This window comes from Octopus sinensis, linkage group LG11 (assembly GCF_006345805.1).
Source record: "Octopus sinensis linkage group LG11, ASM634580v1, whole genome shotgun sequence".
NCBI classification, from domain to species: Eukaryota; Metazoa; Mollusca; class Cephalopoda; order Octopoda; family Octopodidae; genus Octopus; species Octopus sinensis.
In genome coordinates, this window is record NC_043007.1 from 14,869,447 (window position 1) to 14,884,214 (window position 14,768).

The window sequence follows — 14,768 nt, forward strand, 5'->3', positions numbered from 1 at the left end:
ACATATACATATATATATATATATATATATATATATACATATACATATATATATACATATACATATATATACATATACATATATATATATATATATATATATATATATATATACATATATATATATATGTAAAATTAATGTTAAATCTTTTAATATAAATAACAATAAACATTATACTTTTCATGTTTAAAAAATATATAATGTTTAACATTTCATATAACACAAGCACATATATATTTATATATAATGATGATTTTCATAGTTTATTTCTGCAGGTCCACCTTGCCAAGTTTTACAAATGTTTGCTACAAAATTCTTAAAAATCAGAAGATTGACACATATGTTTGCTCCAGGGATAATTTAAATTATATAAATATTTTTTTCTGTATTTCTTAGCTGTGGCAAATTTGCGGTCAAAGTAAGGAAATTGGAAAAAAAAACTTTAGTAGTAATTAAACCACACAACACCACTCCATGCTACCACCTGAGCTACTTTGAGAAGCCAAGAGCTATAGTTTTCTTTATTGAGGTGAACAGAAGAAATGGTGCTATATGCTTATTGGTAAGAGTAAAACCATTATGGCTAAGCTATTTCTAGTAGCAAAACTATACTATAAGCTAGTTTATACAAGTCTATAATATTTTCATCTAGTATCAAGTGCTGTTTACAACTAAATATATCAGAGAAATGCTTGGTGCTAGAATCAGTTCTATACCAGGGGTTACCAAACTTTTTTCACAGAAAGCCAGATAATGAGCATGGGCCATGTAACCATTTTGTTCAATACAATACAATGAATACACAAAAACTTAAGACAACCGACATATTTATTTACCAAAAAGCTATCAAAGAAGGTGATGTTAGCAATAAGATTGTTTTATCACACCCAGTGTGCAAGTATCTGAATCTCACAAACTGAGCAGCAAAAAAGGTTAGTGAGATTTGAGAAACTGGTGTTTAGCTTTTAAGATATCATCAATATTTTCTTTGGAATTGCTGCATCCAACCAAGACAATTGCTTTCAAATGTTCATCAGTCAACCTCATTTGATGTACTCACTTCACGTACTTCATTTTTGAAAATGTTTGCTCACAGACATAAATTGTTCCAAACACTGATGCCATACCAGAGGTAAATGAACTTTCATTGTAGGTACTTACACAAAAGGTACGGTGCATTAGCAGGCCAGATGAACTGACCCCACGGGCCAGATCTGGCCCATGAGCTGTAGTTTGGTGACCCCTGTTCTATACTATATTCTGATTGTGATTGGCTTTTTTGAAGGGCAGGTAACTGTTAAAAATTTTCAGGAAAATACCTTAAATTTTACTAAACAATATTATTAAAAGAAATATGGCCAGGCAGACCTGTCTAAGTCCTGCAAGCTTTGTAAAATAGATATTAAGTGAAATGATGGCGATGATGACGATGATGATGATGATGATAACGACAATGCTGATTATGTACTTGTAATTAGTTCATTCTTGAACATTTGATGGTTTGTAAAGAATTTTGTGACATGAGCAACTTAATAGAAGACAAAATGTTTCAGTCTCAAGAATCTGATAAATAATTCCATAGATTTTTAAAATTTTATTTTAGTAGAAATAACCTAGCAGTTTAGTACTAGACATTTCTTTAGTTTTTTTTATACATCTACTTCATTCCACAGTATGACTAGTTAATATTTTCTCTCTTGTAATAATGCAACATTAAATAAAATTGATCATGAAAATAAATAAAAACAATTCAAAATTAACACATATACATACTTGAAAATATTCGCAAATAGGCAACGCACCAAGTTTCAAAAAATGAACTGTTTAAATTTTTATACCTAAAAATCATGAAATAGCACAATTGAATAATCTTTGTACATTCCACCAGAAATCCACATCCTGGTATGTCTGAGATATCTTAAGAGTATAAATATTAGTTGACTATTTCACGACAAAGCATGTGCTTCATAGACACTACAAAACATTTAGATTTTGTTTTTATTTTCCTTTCTAAACCATTGATCAAAATATTTTCAAGGAATCGGAATTGGTCACAGCTTTAAATCGACAAAGAAGTCGATGCAATGTAAAGAATTTTCTGTACAATCTGTAAAATTTGGTTTCAATCATATACATTGTAATTGGAATAACTTTTCAATTGAAGATTTTTATAGATGCAGTAAATAATTCTGACAGTCAAGACAATGGCACAGAAGAAACATTCCTTTAAATAGTTGGAGGAGAGAAGGTCACTAGTTAGTGTATGTGTGTGTATATATATATATATATATATATATATAAAGTTAATCCGAACAAGAAAGCACAAAAAAACACAACAACGTGAGGACGTGGAACAAATATAGTATTATTGGACGCTCAGGAAAGAAGGAAAGAAGGAGGGTTTAACGTTTCGAGCGGAGCTCTTCATCGGAAACATAGAAGGAAAGATCCAGAGAAGGTAAGACAGAGGAAAAAAAATCGCCAACGGTACACACAAGGTCACATTTTGATATATATATATATCTGTAAATGTAATATGTGACAATTATTCAGTAGCCATGATAAAACTCTGAGTTTCGGATGCTGAGGTGGAAATGCACGCTGCCATCTCTTCAGTTATCCGGTCATCAGAAAGAATGCCCTCTTCCATGTTATAAAAGAAAGCTTTCCATCTCATGCTCTTAATCAGGTCTGTAATTTTCTCCAAAAGTTTCTTAGAGTATAGTTCCCTTGATGGTATAGGTATGTTTTTCATACAATAATCAATGTAATAGGCGTCCATATTGAATTCTTACTAAGGGTAGAGTCCTCAACCGATGTTTGGCGATTTTCCAAAATAAGCTGTATTAGCCCTTAGGGAAAAATAGCAGTGTACGGGAATAATTGTCACATATTACATTTGCAGATAAATTCCCCTATTTACATAATATCGAGGTCTCTTTCTTTCTTTTGTTGTCTTACCATTTTTATCAATAATATATATATATATATATATACACACACACACACACAAATTACATGTGGCAAGTAAGCGAGTAATAAGATAACTTAAGTCTTCCTTTCTTTTCTGGTTATAGTATCACAGATTGAAAATAATTTTAATACACGTAAACAACAAAATTTGTTAAAACAAATTATCAAAATAAATTTTAAAACACCATTGTATGAAATAGAAGCTTAATCTATTTTGAAATTTAAATTCCAGTTAAGAATCATTCTTCTTCTTTTCCTTTTTCTTCATCTCTTCCCCCTCCTCCTCCTCCTCCTCTTTTTGTCTTCCCCCATCATAAATCATTATTATTAATTATCATCATAATACAAATCCTCGTTTTAGCAACAGCCTTTTTTTTATAGACAGGCAATGCTGTTTCAAAATGAAAAAATATTAGCATATAACTGAAAAAAATGATCACAATAAAATATTCCTGCACAAGGATTGTCAAAAATAAATACATTGAAAAAAAAAAAAAAAACTGTAAAATAATATTTATAAAAAAAAAAAATTAAAGCAAAATATCTGAATGCAAAATATAAAAATAAATTGATCATTTTGTAATTAACATATTGATGCAATAAAAGAATATGAGCTTGGGTTTGTAATTATCAGCCAGTGATATTAGCGATAAACGTCTGGAATGATAATGGCAATGTTCATAATTTATGTTGTCGTTGAAATTCTCTCATAAACTTGAGAAAGCAGAAAAAATTTATCTGTTATTTCCAGATGCAGTAGTTCTAACGATATAAAATCTGTCAGTTATTCCAGGAAACAGTTCTAGAAGTACGAATTTGATAATTATTCCTGGAAACAATTCTAGAAGTACGAATTTGATAATTATTCCTGGAAACAATTCTAGAAGTACGAATTTGATAATTATTCCTAGAAACAATTCTAGAAGTACGAATTTGATAATTATTCCTAGAAACAATTCTAGAAGTACGAATTTGATAATTATTCCTAGAAACAATTCTAGAAGTACGAATTTGATAATTATTCCTAGAAACAATTCTAAAGGTACAAATTTGTCGAGTTGTTCCTGGATACCTTCCTCGAGAAGGAGGCATTAACGTTCTGGAAAGAATCTACAGGAATACATTAACCAGGGTTGCAACTCAGATGTAATAATTCTATGGGTGAACCACATCATTGACAAAATATGATTACAATTGGTTTGCGCCAGTGAAAGCAGCTTGATTCTGTAAGGGACTTTAAGCATGACATAAAAAGGAAATTGATAGAAAGACATGGTCTATGGGCTCAGTAGATTAAATGTGTGTGTGTATATGAGAGAGAGAGAGAGGGAGAGAGATATGATTTTCAGTATATCTTTCAATTGAGAAATTGAAGTTATTTTTAATGTCTGATGTCAGGTAACCTTTCTCTCCTATCATTTGAAAGATTTTATATACATTGTATGTGTGTGTGTGTGTGTGTGTGTGTGTGTATATATATATGTATGTATGTGTGTGTGTGTGTATGTATATATATATATATATATGTATATATATATATGTATGTATGTGTGTGTGTGTGTATGTATATATATATATATATATGTATGTATATATATATGTATAGATATATATATGCATATATATATGTATATATATATATATATATGTGTGTGTGTGTATATATATATATACACACACATACATACACAGACACATGTACATATGTAAGAGTATATATATATATATAAATATATATATACATATATATATATATAAATACACACACACTCACACAAACTCAGGAGAGATGGACCAATACCATCATCATTATTATTATTATTATTATTATTATAATTAATATCATTGTTGTCCCAAACCTACAAAGACATCAACTTACTGATTATTTTTTTTTTTTTTACCCATTAAGTGATGCGAATTTTATACACAAATAAACCACACCCATGTGTTGAGTATATTTTTTTCCTTTCAGATTTGTAACATCGAAATACTCTCTCACATACACATGTGCGTGCACACATAGTGTGTGTGTTTGTGTGTGTGCACACACATATCTACATTAATATAGGGCTGTGAGGAGCTGTATGCAATAACATGATTGTTAAAGAGAGATGAAATGAATACACACAATGATTATATATCTGACATAAGCCGCTTCTGCAAATGCCTTTCGTGCCGCATATAGCCTTCTTCTTCTTATTGTCTCCAATCGGTAGCAGTGCTAATGAGTACCCAGAGTTCAAAGGTCGAGGTCAGTGGGACAGAGATAAGCGGGGAAAGGGAAGAAGCCAGGGATCTGTGCGAAGACTGTCGCAAACAAGACAGATTTACATTCTGTGGTTTTTGAACAATTATTAATCGCACGCATACACAAATACACACACAAATATTTACATGTTATTCTGTGTCTGTGATTATTTGCATGTATGTATGTAAGTGTTGTGTGTGTTTGTATGTATGTGAGTGTGTGTGTGTGTGTATATATATATATATATGTAGTAGTAACAGAAAAGAGGAATTTCAGTTATCCCCACGTGGTGAGTTGTAATGTATATAAGAAATTAAAAAAGGAAAATACGCACACTTACATACTTTTAATATAATTTTTAATATATCGACCGGTTTTGCTATCGCTATTCATGATATTAGTAAAACATAATATCATGAATAGCAATAGCGAAACCGGTCGATATATTAAAAATTATATTAAAACTATGTGAGTGTGTGTATTTTCCTTTTTTAATTTCTTATATATATATATATATGAAAATGTGTGTACATGATTGTATATGTATATGTGTAATTGTGAGTACATGATTGTGTGTGTATGTGTAATTATGTGTACATGATTGTTTATATATATATATGTGCGTGTGTAATTGTGTACAACTGTTTTTATATATATATACACACACACCCAAATGCACACACACACACACACACACACACACACATATCTTTTATATTTGTTTATGGGGAAATGTTTTGAATATGCAAATAAAGCACCCAATCCATTATGCCGGCCACCGTCTAATGATGCTGACTAGTGAACCAGTTTTTTGGGGTTGCATCGAGCTCGAGGATTATTGTTATTATTATTATTCATGTATATATATATATGTGTTGGTAAAGACAAACAGTAACAGGGGTGGGTGGGAGTAAATGAATAGAGTATCAGGAAATGGGAATTTGTGGGGTGTATGTGTGTATGTGTTGTGGTTTAACTCCAGGTCAACCCCTATCAAGCAGAACCTATGAGCAAAGAGACATTCCAGCAAACCCATCTTTCTGTATCTCCGACTACATAACCATAATCCAATGTGTCCTTCCTGTTTTTAAAAAGAAGGTAGAAATTTAGCTGTTATTTCTAGCAGGTCAAGGATCTTCCTGTATCTCAATGATTATGTAACATAATCCAATGTGTCCTTCCTGTCTTTAAAAAGGTAGAGATTTGGCTGTTATTTCTAGCAGGGCAAGGATCTTCCTGTATCTCAATGATTACGTAACATAATCCAATGTGTCCTTCCTGTTTTTAAAAAGGTAGAGATTTGGCTGTTATTTCTAGTAGGTCAAGGATCTTCCTGTATCTCAATGATTACGTAACATAATCCAATGTGTCCTTCCTGTTTTTAAAAAGGTAGAGATTTGGCTGTTATTTCTAGTAGGTCAAGGATCTTCCTGTATCTCAATGATTACGTAACATAATCCAATGTGTCCTTCCTGTTTTTAAAAAGAAGGTAAAAATTTGGCTGTTATTTCTAGCAGGTCAAAGATCTTCCTGTATCTCAACGATTACGTAACATAATCCAATGTGTCCTTCCTGTTTTTAAAAAAGAAGGTAGAAATTTGGCTGTTTATTTCTAGCAGGTCAAGGGTTACTTATATACATGTGTGTTTTGTTTATGTGTGTGTGTGTGTGTGTGTGTGTGTGTAAATGGGCGGCGGCGGTGGTGGTGGTGGTAAGTAATTATACAATTTCCCAATCATCTTCCATTGTCGATTGGTCCAGCAGGTCAGCAGGTGCAGCAGGCATTGCTGATTGACGTTTGCGATAAATAAACTTCGTGTGATGACGATACAGCTGCAGTTCTTTACTGATTGCCCACAGCTCGTTAGACGGAGAGGCTGTAATGAGAAAGACAAAGTGAGAGAGAATGGTAGAGAATGACAGACCGAGATGGATAGATGGATGGATAGGCAGATAGATAGACAGACAGATAGATAAACAGACAGACAGACAGACACTCAGACAGATAGATAGATAGACAGACAGACAGACAGACAGATAGACAGACAGACAGATAGACAGATAGATAGATAGACAGATAGACAGATAGATAGACAGATATAGATATAGATAGATAGATAGATGGATAGACAGATGGATAGACAGATGGATAGATAGATGGATAGATAGGTAGGTAGATAGATAGATAGATAGATAGACAGACAGATAGATAGACAGATAGATGGATAGACAGATAGATGGATAGACAGATAGATAGATAAACAGATAGATAGATAGATGGATAGACAGATAGATAGATAAACAGACAGACAGACAGACACTCAGACAGATAGATAGATAGATAGATAGACAGACAGACAGATAGATAGACAGACAGATAGATAGACAGATAGATAGACAGATAGATAGATAGACAGACAGATGGATAGACAGATAGATAGACAAATAGATAGATAAACAGATAGATAGATAGACAGATCATCATCATTTAACATCTACTTTCCATGCTAGCATGGGTTGGACGATTTGACTGAGGGCTGGCGAACCAGATGGCTGCACCAGGCTTCAATCTTGATCTGGCAGAGTTTCTACAGCTGGATACTCTTCCTAACGCCAACCACTCCGAGAGTGTAGTGGGTGCTTTTTATGTGCCAGTCAGACGGTACTGCCAATGACCTCGCTCGAATCTTTTTACACATGCCACCGGCACAGGTGCCAGTAAGGCGATGCTGGCAACGATCACGCTCGGATGGTGCTCTTAGCACCCTACTAGCACGGGGCCCGAGTACCAGTAAGGCGACGCTGGTAACGATTACGCTCGAATGGTGCCTTTTAAGTGCCACTGGCACACAAGCCGGTTATGCGCTCTGTCAATGATCACACTTGTATGGTGCTCTTTGCACCCTGCTAGCACGGATGCCAGTCATCAAATTTGATTTTGATTTCACTTGCCTCAACAGGCCTAAAGTTCGATTAGTGCAATATTACAGATATGTGGGGTGGACTCCAGATAGATCATATCTATGACATTTTAAAGTCAGATGCTACTGAAGGTTAAAGTACTTTAAGGATTCAAAACTTACCTGATAGAAAAGAAAATACACCAGGTATTTTCTTCCAGTAATCTCCACCTCGGTTAGCAATAGAGACGCCAAGTCTGTGCAATATTTCTCCCTCAGGATTTAGGGCCCAGACAGTTAACTTGCTTATACTTAACTGATTTGCAGGGGTACCTAAAGAGAAAGACACAAATTCATGCATTTGATTACGAGACAATCAGTATTAACCCTTTAGTGTTCAGATTATTCTATCAAACATAATGCTTATTGATTCCCATTGATTTGAATTAATCATGCATTATCTCATACCTTCAAGATCTTGATGGTGTAATTACTTAATGTAGAATAACATTGTAGGGTAGGTGAGAGAGCTTGGATCTGGTCAGTTTGAGCGTAAAACAGATTAGCTATTTTGGCCGGGTATGGCCGGTTTAAATACTAAAGGGTTAAGACGTGTGGTTATAATGTCCTGTGGTCATCGTATAGTGAAAATGGTGCTAAATATTAACTGAAGTTTAATGGTTTCATCTAAAAGTCAGTAAGAGAGCCTCTCAAAATGCAACCAAGGGTTTTAAAGAATGACTGCAGCATGGCTCCACCGGTATGGGTGCCATTTGCATGGCACTGTTATCTGTCACAGCTGTGATTTTGTTTGGCTTCATGGGTCTTCTTCCCAAGCATGACATAATGCCAAAGATCTTGGTCATTGCCTCCTTGAGACCCAACGCTCAAAGGAACTCAGCCACCTCACCTACGTGAGGCCCTGCGGTCTCCCACTCTCTCTCTCACTCTCCTTCTCCTGCACACTCAAACACAATCATGCACACACAATTACTTATACACACACACACATTATATATATATCTACACACACACACACATACACATACATATCTACACATCACACACACACATATCTACACACACAAACACAATCATGCACACACAATTACTTATACACACATGTACATACACATATATCTACACACACACACACATATGCAAGTATATACATGTACATATCTATACACATACGTACATCTCAGTTATATAAATTAAACAAACAACAAACAAATGTAAACTCACCAGTAATCTGGCACCATTTCGTTCCAATAGACATTTTATCTGAGATACCGTCCCTCATGTACACTTGCTTTCGGTTGTCAATAGCCCACACCTGAAAAGAAGAAGCACCAACCTCACCCTTAATTACATTGATACAGTTTATTCCAGCCCCCACAACCTTTTTTTTCACCTGTGTCACACTTATATTCTTCTCAAAATTCAACAACACACCTGGACCAAAAATATAATTAAAAGTAGAGGGAAAAAAATTATATTCAGATTACACTGCAGCACACCTAGCATTGTCTTGTGGCACACCAGTGTGCCATGACATACTGGTTGCGGCACACTGGTTTATTCTATGCTGTTAGAATTTCTGCATTATAACAATGCTCATTTGAATTCCTTTACAACCATTTTGCTAATACTTTCCTGGTTGATGTAATAGTTTATTGTTGAGGGTAAATATTTTGAAGGCGGCAAGCTGGCAGAAACGTTAGCACGCTGGGCGAAATGCTTAGCGGTATTTCGTCTGCCGCTACATTCTGCGTTCAAATTCCACCGAGGTCGACTTTGCCTTTCATCCTTTCGGGGTCGATTAAATAAGTACCAGTTACGCACTGGTGTCGATATAATCGACTTAATCTGTTTGTCTGTCCTTGTTTGTCCTCTCTGTGTTTAGCCCCTTGTGGGTAATAAAGAAATAGGTAAATATTTTGCTTAACTACACACTAGCAATGCTCAAAGGATTTTTCAAACAATACACACTTATATATGTCGTGGTACTCTGTCGGTTATGACGACGAGGGTTCCAGTTGATCCAATCAACAGAACAACCTGCTTGTGAAATTAACGTGCAAGTGGCTGAGCACTCCACAGACACATGTACCCTTAACATAGTTCTTGGGGAGTTTTAGCGTGACACAGAATGTGACAAGGCTGACCCTTTGAAATACAGGTACAACAGAAACAGGAAGAAAGAGTGAGAGAAAGTTGTGGATAAAGAATACAGCAGGGTTCGCCACCATCCTCTGCCATAGCCTCGTGGGTGTTTTCACTCAATAAACACTCACAACGCCCGGTCTAGGAATTGAAACCACGATCCTACAACCGCGAGTCCGCTGCCTTAAACACTGGGCCATTGCAACTCCACTCACATATATGTATATATATAATAAAAGGTAAAGACCTCTTTGGTCATGAATGACCATGGGATGCATCTAGAAAATTCCCCCGAGGCACAAGTCCGGGCAAGGTTGTTTGCGAAAGACCAGCAGCTGCCCTTACATACTAGCCTCCCCTCTAATCAAAGGTTTGCCTGGTCAGGCCTTATGTGAAGTTAAGCAATAACATCCTCAGACATTTTGTACTCTGTCACACATTTAAACTATGTTTGTCTTTGAATTCCACAAGATGGGTCCTTTGTAAGTCCCAAGTTCTCTTTCAGTCTTTCCAGGAGACAGAACATATTTATTTACCAATAAATATGGGTGGGGAGAAGGTATACTCTTACTCTTTTACTCTTTTACTTGTTTCAGTCATTTGACTGCGGCCATGCTGGAGCACCGCCTTTAGTCGAGCAAATCGACCCCGGGACTTATTCTTTGTAAGCCCAGTACTTATTCTATCGGTCTCTTTTGCCGAACCGCTAAGTGACGGGGACGTAAACACACCAGCATCGGTTGTCAAGCAATGCTAGGGGGACAAACACAGACACACAAACATATACACACACACTTATATATATATATATACATATATACGACAGGCTTCTTTCAGTTTCCGTCTACCAAATCCACTCACAAGGCATTGGTCGGCCCGGGGCTATAGCAGAAGACACTTGCCCAAGATGCCACGCAGTGGGACTGAACCCGGAACCATGTGGTTGGTTAGCAAGCTACTTACCACACAGCCACTCTGGCATTTTCCTGACAAGGATTCGTCTGGGTATTCTGCTTATGAAGACAACATATTTCAGCAGTACTTAGGTACCATCCAGTCTGCTTTGGGAACAATATATGTTTTTATAGGTGTGTGGAAGTATTCAGACACACACACATAAATACAGATTCAAGTACACATACACAAGCACACACACACACAAAACACATGTATAAATAAAGCAACAGATCAACTTACCATCCAGTTCTCAGGTCCGGCTATTACTTGAGTGAAGCATATACCATTGGGCTCTGGGTCCACCTGGAGCCAGACAGGCGTGAAGACAGTATGAGACGGAGGATGCACTCCAAACTTGTGGTAGACGCTGCCTTTGTTATCCACAGCCCAGATACAGTCACTGCCGCAGGACAGATGGGTAAAGAAATTGTTTCCTAAGAGGAGAGAGAGAAGGGATATACAGATGTGAAAGAAAGGTGAGTTTTCTGGATGCAGGTGATATATATATATATATATATATATATATTGTATCAACAAACCTCCAAGTATGTTATATGTCAGATAAGATTTAAGTCAATTAATCAAAATAAAATTATATAATAAAATTAGCAGTATCGCCTGGCGTTGCTCGGGTTTGTAAGGGAAATAACTATATAAGCATTTTTAGAGAGTTATAGCCAAAAAATAGCAAAAAAATGGAAAAAAATTAAGGTAAATTTTTTTTTAAATCGTTGACACATCGTAGATATTTTTAGAGAGTTACTTCCCTTATATAATAGCGAAAAAATGCATTAAAATGGAAAAATATGATGGTAAATTTTTTTTAAATCGTAGACTCATCGTAGACGCACGCTAATACCCAGAAGGGCTCGATATGAATCACGACTATAAGATACCCGGTTTTGGTTACACTGCACCGCAAAATGTGGGAGTAGTTAGGAATCTAAATCGTAGGAGACAGACACACAACTTCACTTTTATATATAAAGATAAATGAAATACTTTTTATGACATGTGAAAAGCACCATTTGAGTGTGGTTGTTGCCAGTGCCGCCTGACTAGTTCCCGTACCAGTAGCACATAAAGAACACCATTTGAGTGTGGTCATTGCCAGTACTACCTGACTGGCCCTCATACCAGTGGCATGTAAAAAGCACCCAGTACACTTTCAGAGTGGTTGGCGTTAGGAAGGCATTCAACTGTAGAAACCTTGCCAGATCAGAATGGAGCCTGGTACAGCCTTCTGGCTTGCCAGTCTCAGTCAAACCGTCCAACCCATGCCAGCATGGAAAGCGAACGTTAAATGATAATGACGATGATGATGATGAATACAAAACATATTCTGCAGGGCAATTTATATGGGTACACTAGCAGTATCGCCCGGCGTTGCTTGGGTTTGTAAGGGAAATAACTATATAAGCATTTTTAGAGAGTTACTTCCCTTATATAATAGCAAAAAAATGCATTAAAAATGGGAAGAAATGATGGTAAATTTTTTTAAAATTGTAGACTCATCGTAGACGCGCGCTAATACCCAGAAGGGCTCGATATGAATCACAACTATAAGATACCCACTTTTGGTTAAACTGCACCACAAAATGTGGCAGTAGTTAGGAATCTAAATTGTAGGAGACAGACACTCACACAACTTCACTTTTATATATAAAGATAAGGGTGTGTTAGCATACCTAGCTGCTCTAGATCCAATCGCACCCAGTTAATTCCTTCAGGACAACTACTGCGGACAGCACTGCGGACATATATGGTTCCATTGGTAGCAAGACCCCACAGGGAATCTTCGGAGGCACTAATACAAATGAAGTGGTTTGTAATTGAAGGTTGGGAGACCATCTTGAAGTGACGAGCTTCCGGTGAGAATATCACCATTTCTCCATTGACATGCTGTGCCCAGATATATTCTGTAAGTGAGAAAAGAAAATGGTAAACATCAACATTGGTATTGATAACGATCAGACATTGGTAATGATCAACTTAACTGTGCTCTGTAGGTCCACTTCCCGGAGGCTAACCTGGGGTTATACAACAACAACAACAACAGGAAGGAAGAAAGGGAAGGAGAAAACAATGAAGAAGGAAGCAGGCAAAAAAGAAGGCAAAGAGGAAGAAGGCAAAGAAGGCAAAAAAGAAGGGAGCAAAAAAGAAGGCAAAGAGGAAGAAAGCAAAGAGGAAGAAGGCAAAGAAGAAGAAGGCAAAAAAGAAGAAGGCAAAAAAAAAGAGGGCAAAGAAGAAGGCAAAGAGGAGGAAGAAGGCAAAGAGGAAGAAGAAGAAGGCAAAGAAGAAGAAAGCAAAGAGAAAGAAGGCAAAGAGGAAGAAGGCAAAGAAGAAGAAGAAGACAAGGAAGAAGGCAAAGAGGAAGAAGAAGAAGGCAAAGAAGAAGGCAAAAAAGAAGAGGGCAAAGAAGAAGGCAAAAGAAGAAGAAAGCAAAGAGAAAGAAGGCAAAGAGGAAGAAGGCAAAGAAGAAGAAGAAGACAAGGAAGAAGGCAAAGAAGAAGAAAACAAGGCAAAGAAGGCAAAAAAGAAGAGGGCAAAGAAGAAGGCAAAGAGAAGGAAGAAGGCAAAGAGGATGAAGAAGGCAAAGAGGAAGAAGAAGGCAAAGAAGAAGAAGGCAAAGAAGAAGAAGGCAAAAAAGAAGATGGCAAAGAAGAAGAAAGCAAAGAGGAAGAAGGCAAAGAGAAAGAAGGCAAAGAGGAAGAAGGCAAAGAAGAAGAGGTTAAAGAAGAAGTCCTATGACTGAAATCATTAAAAAGAAATAAAAGAAAATCTGGCCCAAATATTCTCCCCATTTTATGTTCAAACTGGCCAGATCCAGCCTCTCACACTTACTCTGCAATGCCTTTCTAAAAATAAACAATCACATAATCGAAATCTTAAAGCTACGAGATAATGCATGATTAATTCAAAATTAAGTGAAAATGTAGGGATCCAACTGGAAAGAAGGAACGAATGACAGCCAGGAGTTGAGAAGAGTGGAGAAAAGGTCATCGATGACTTAGGTTCCATTGGGAGCAAAGGGTTAAGCTGTAAATAATGGAAAAAGATGAAGTGTTTTGCACAAGGATACAATGCATTGCCCAGTCAGAGTGGTGAACCCTATGACTTAATGGTTGTGAATCCAAAACCTTAAGGGGTTTTATAACATGAAAATTAGCAAAATGTTACTCAAGGAATTTTAATTTCAATTCCACCAACTTTATTTCAAAAACATTAACTTACCATGTTCTTCGGTGTATGCACCAGCACTAACTAATCTCCAAGACGATGATATAGCCATGCCAAGGGGTGGAGTTATGGTCCAGTGATGACCTGGTAGGGAAACAACAATAATAAGCAATGTAATGAAATCTCTTTTTGGACCCTAGATACATTTCTAGGGAAAGGATGTAGGTAGAAATATCATGAAAGAAATGGAGGAGATGTGGACCCCAGAGGCAACAATAAAGGTAACCTGGGTACGAGGGCAGGAGCTCTGAATAAGAACTGATGCAGGTTAGAAAGACTGGTGG

At 36.3% G+C, this 14,768-nt stretch overlaps 1 protein-coding gene across 4 annotated transcripts in view; it reads right to left on the minus strand.

Annotated features, from left to right (window-relative positions):
• Positions 1-4,737: 4,737 nt before the first annotated feature.
• LOC115216966 (tectonin beta-propeller repeat-containing protein 2-like) overlaps positions 4,738-14,768 on the minus strand; it is a 62,433-nt gene continuing 52,402 nt past the window's right edge. For 3 of the 4 annotated variants that reach the window (XM_029786439.2, XM_036507101.1, XM_029786438.2), the window contains 6 exons: positions 14,479-14,568; positions 12,933-13,163; positions 11,485-11,678; positions 9,367-9,457; positions 8,305-8,454; positions 6,311-7,098 (listed from right to left, as the gene is read on the minus strand). In XM_029786439.2, coding sequence (XP_029642299.1) covers positions 6,941-7,098; positions 8,305-8,454; positions 9,367-9,457; positions 11,485-11,678; positions 12,933-13,163; positions 14,479-14,568 — 914 coding nt within the window. In that variant the 3' untranslated portion in view covers positions 6,311-6,940. Of the gene's footprint in view, positions 5,437-6,310; positions 7,099-8,304; positions 8,455-9,366; positions 9,458-11,484; positions 11,679-12,932; positions 13,164-14,478; positions 14,569-14,768 lie in introns of those variants that run through there. The other variant, XR_005001163.1, reaches the window with a different exon arrangement.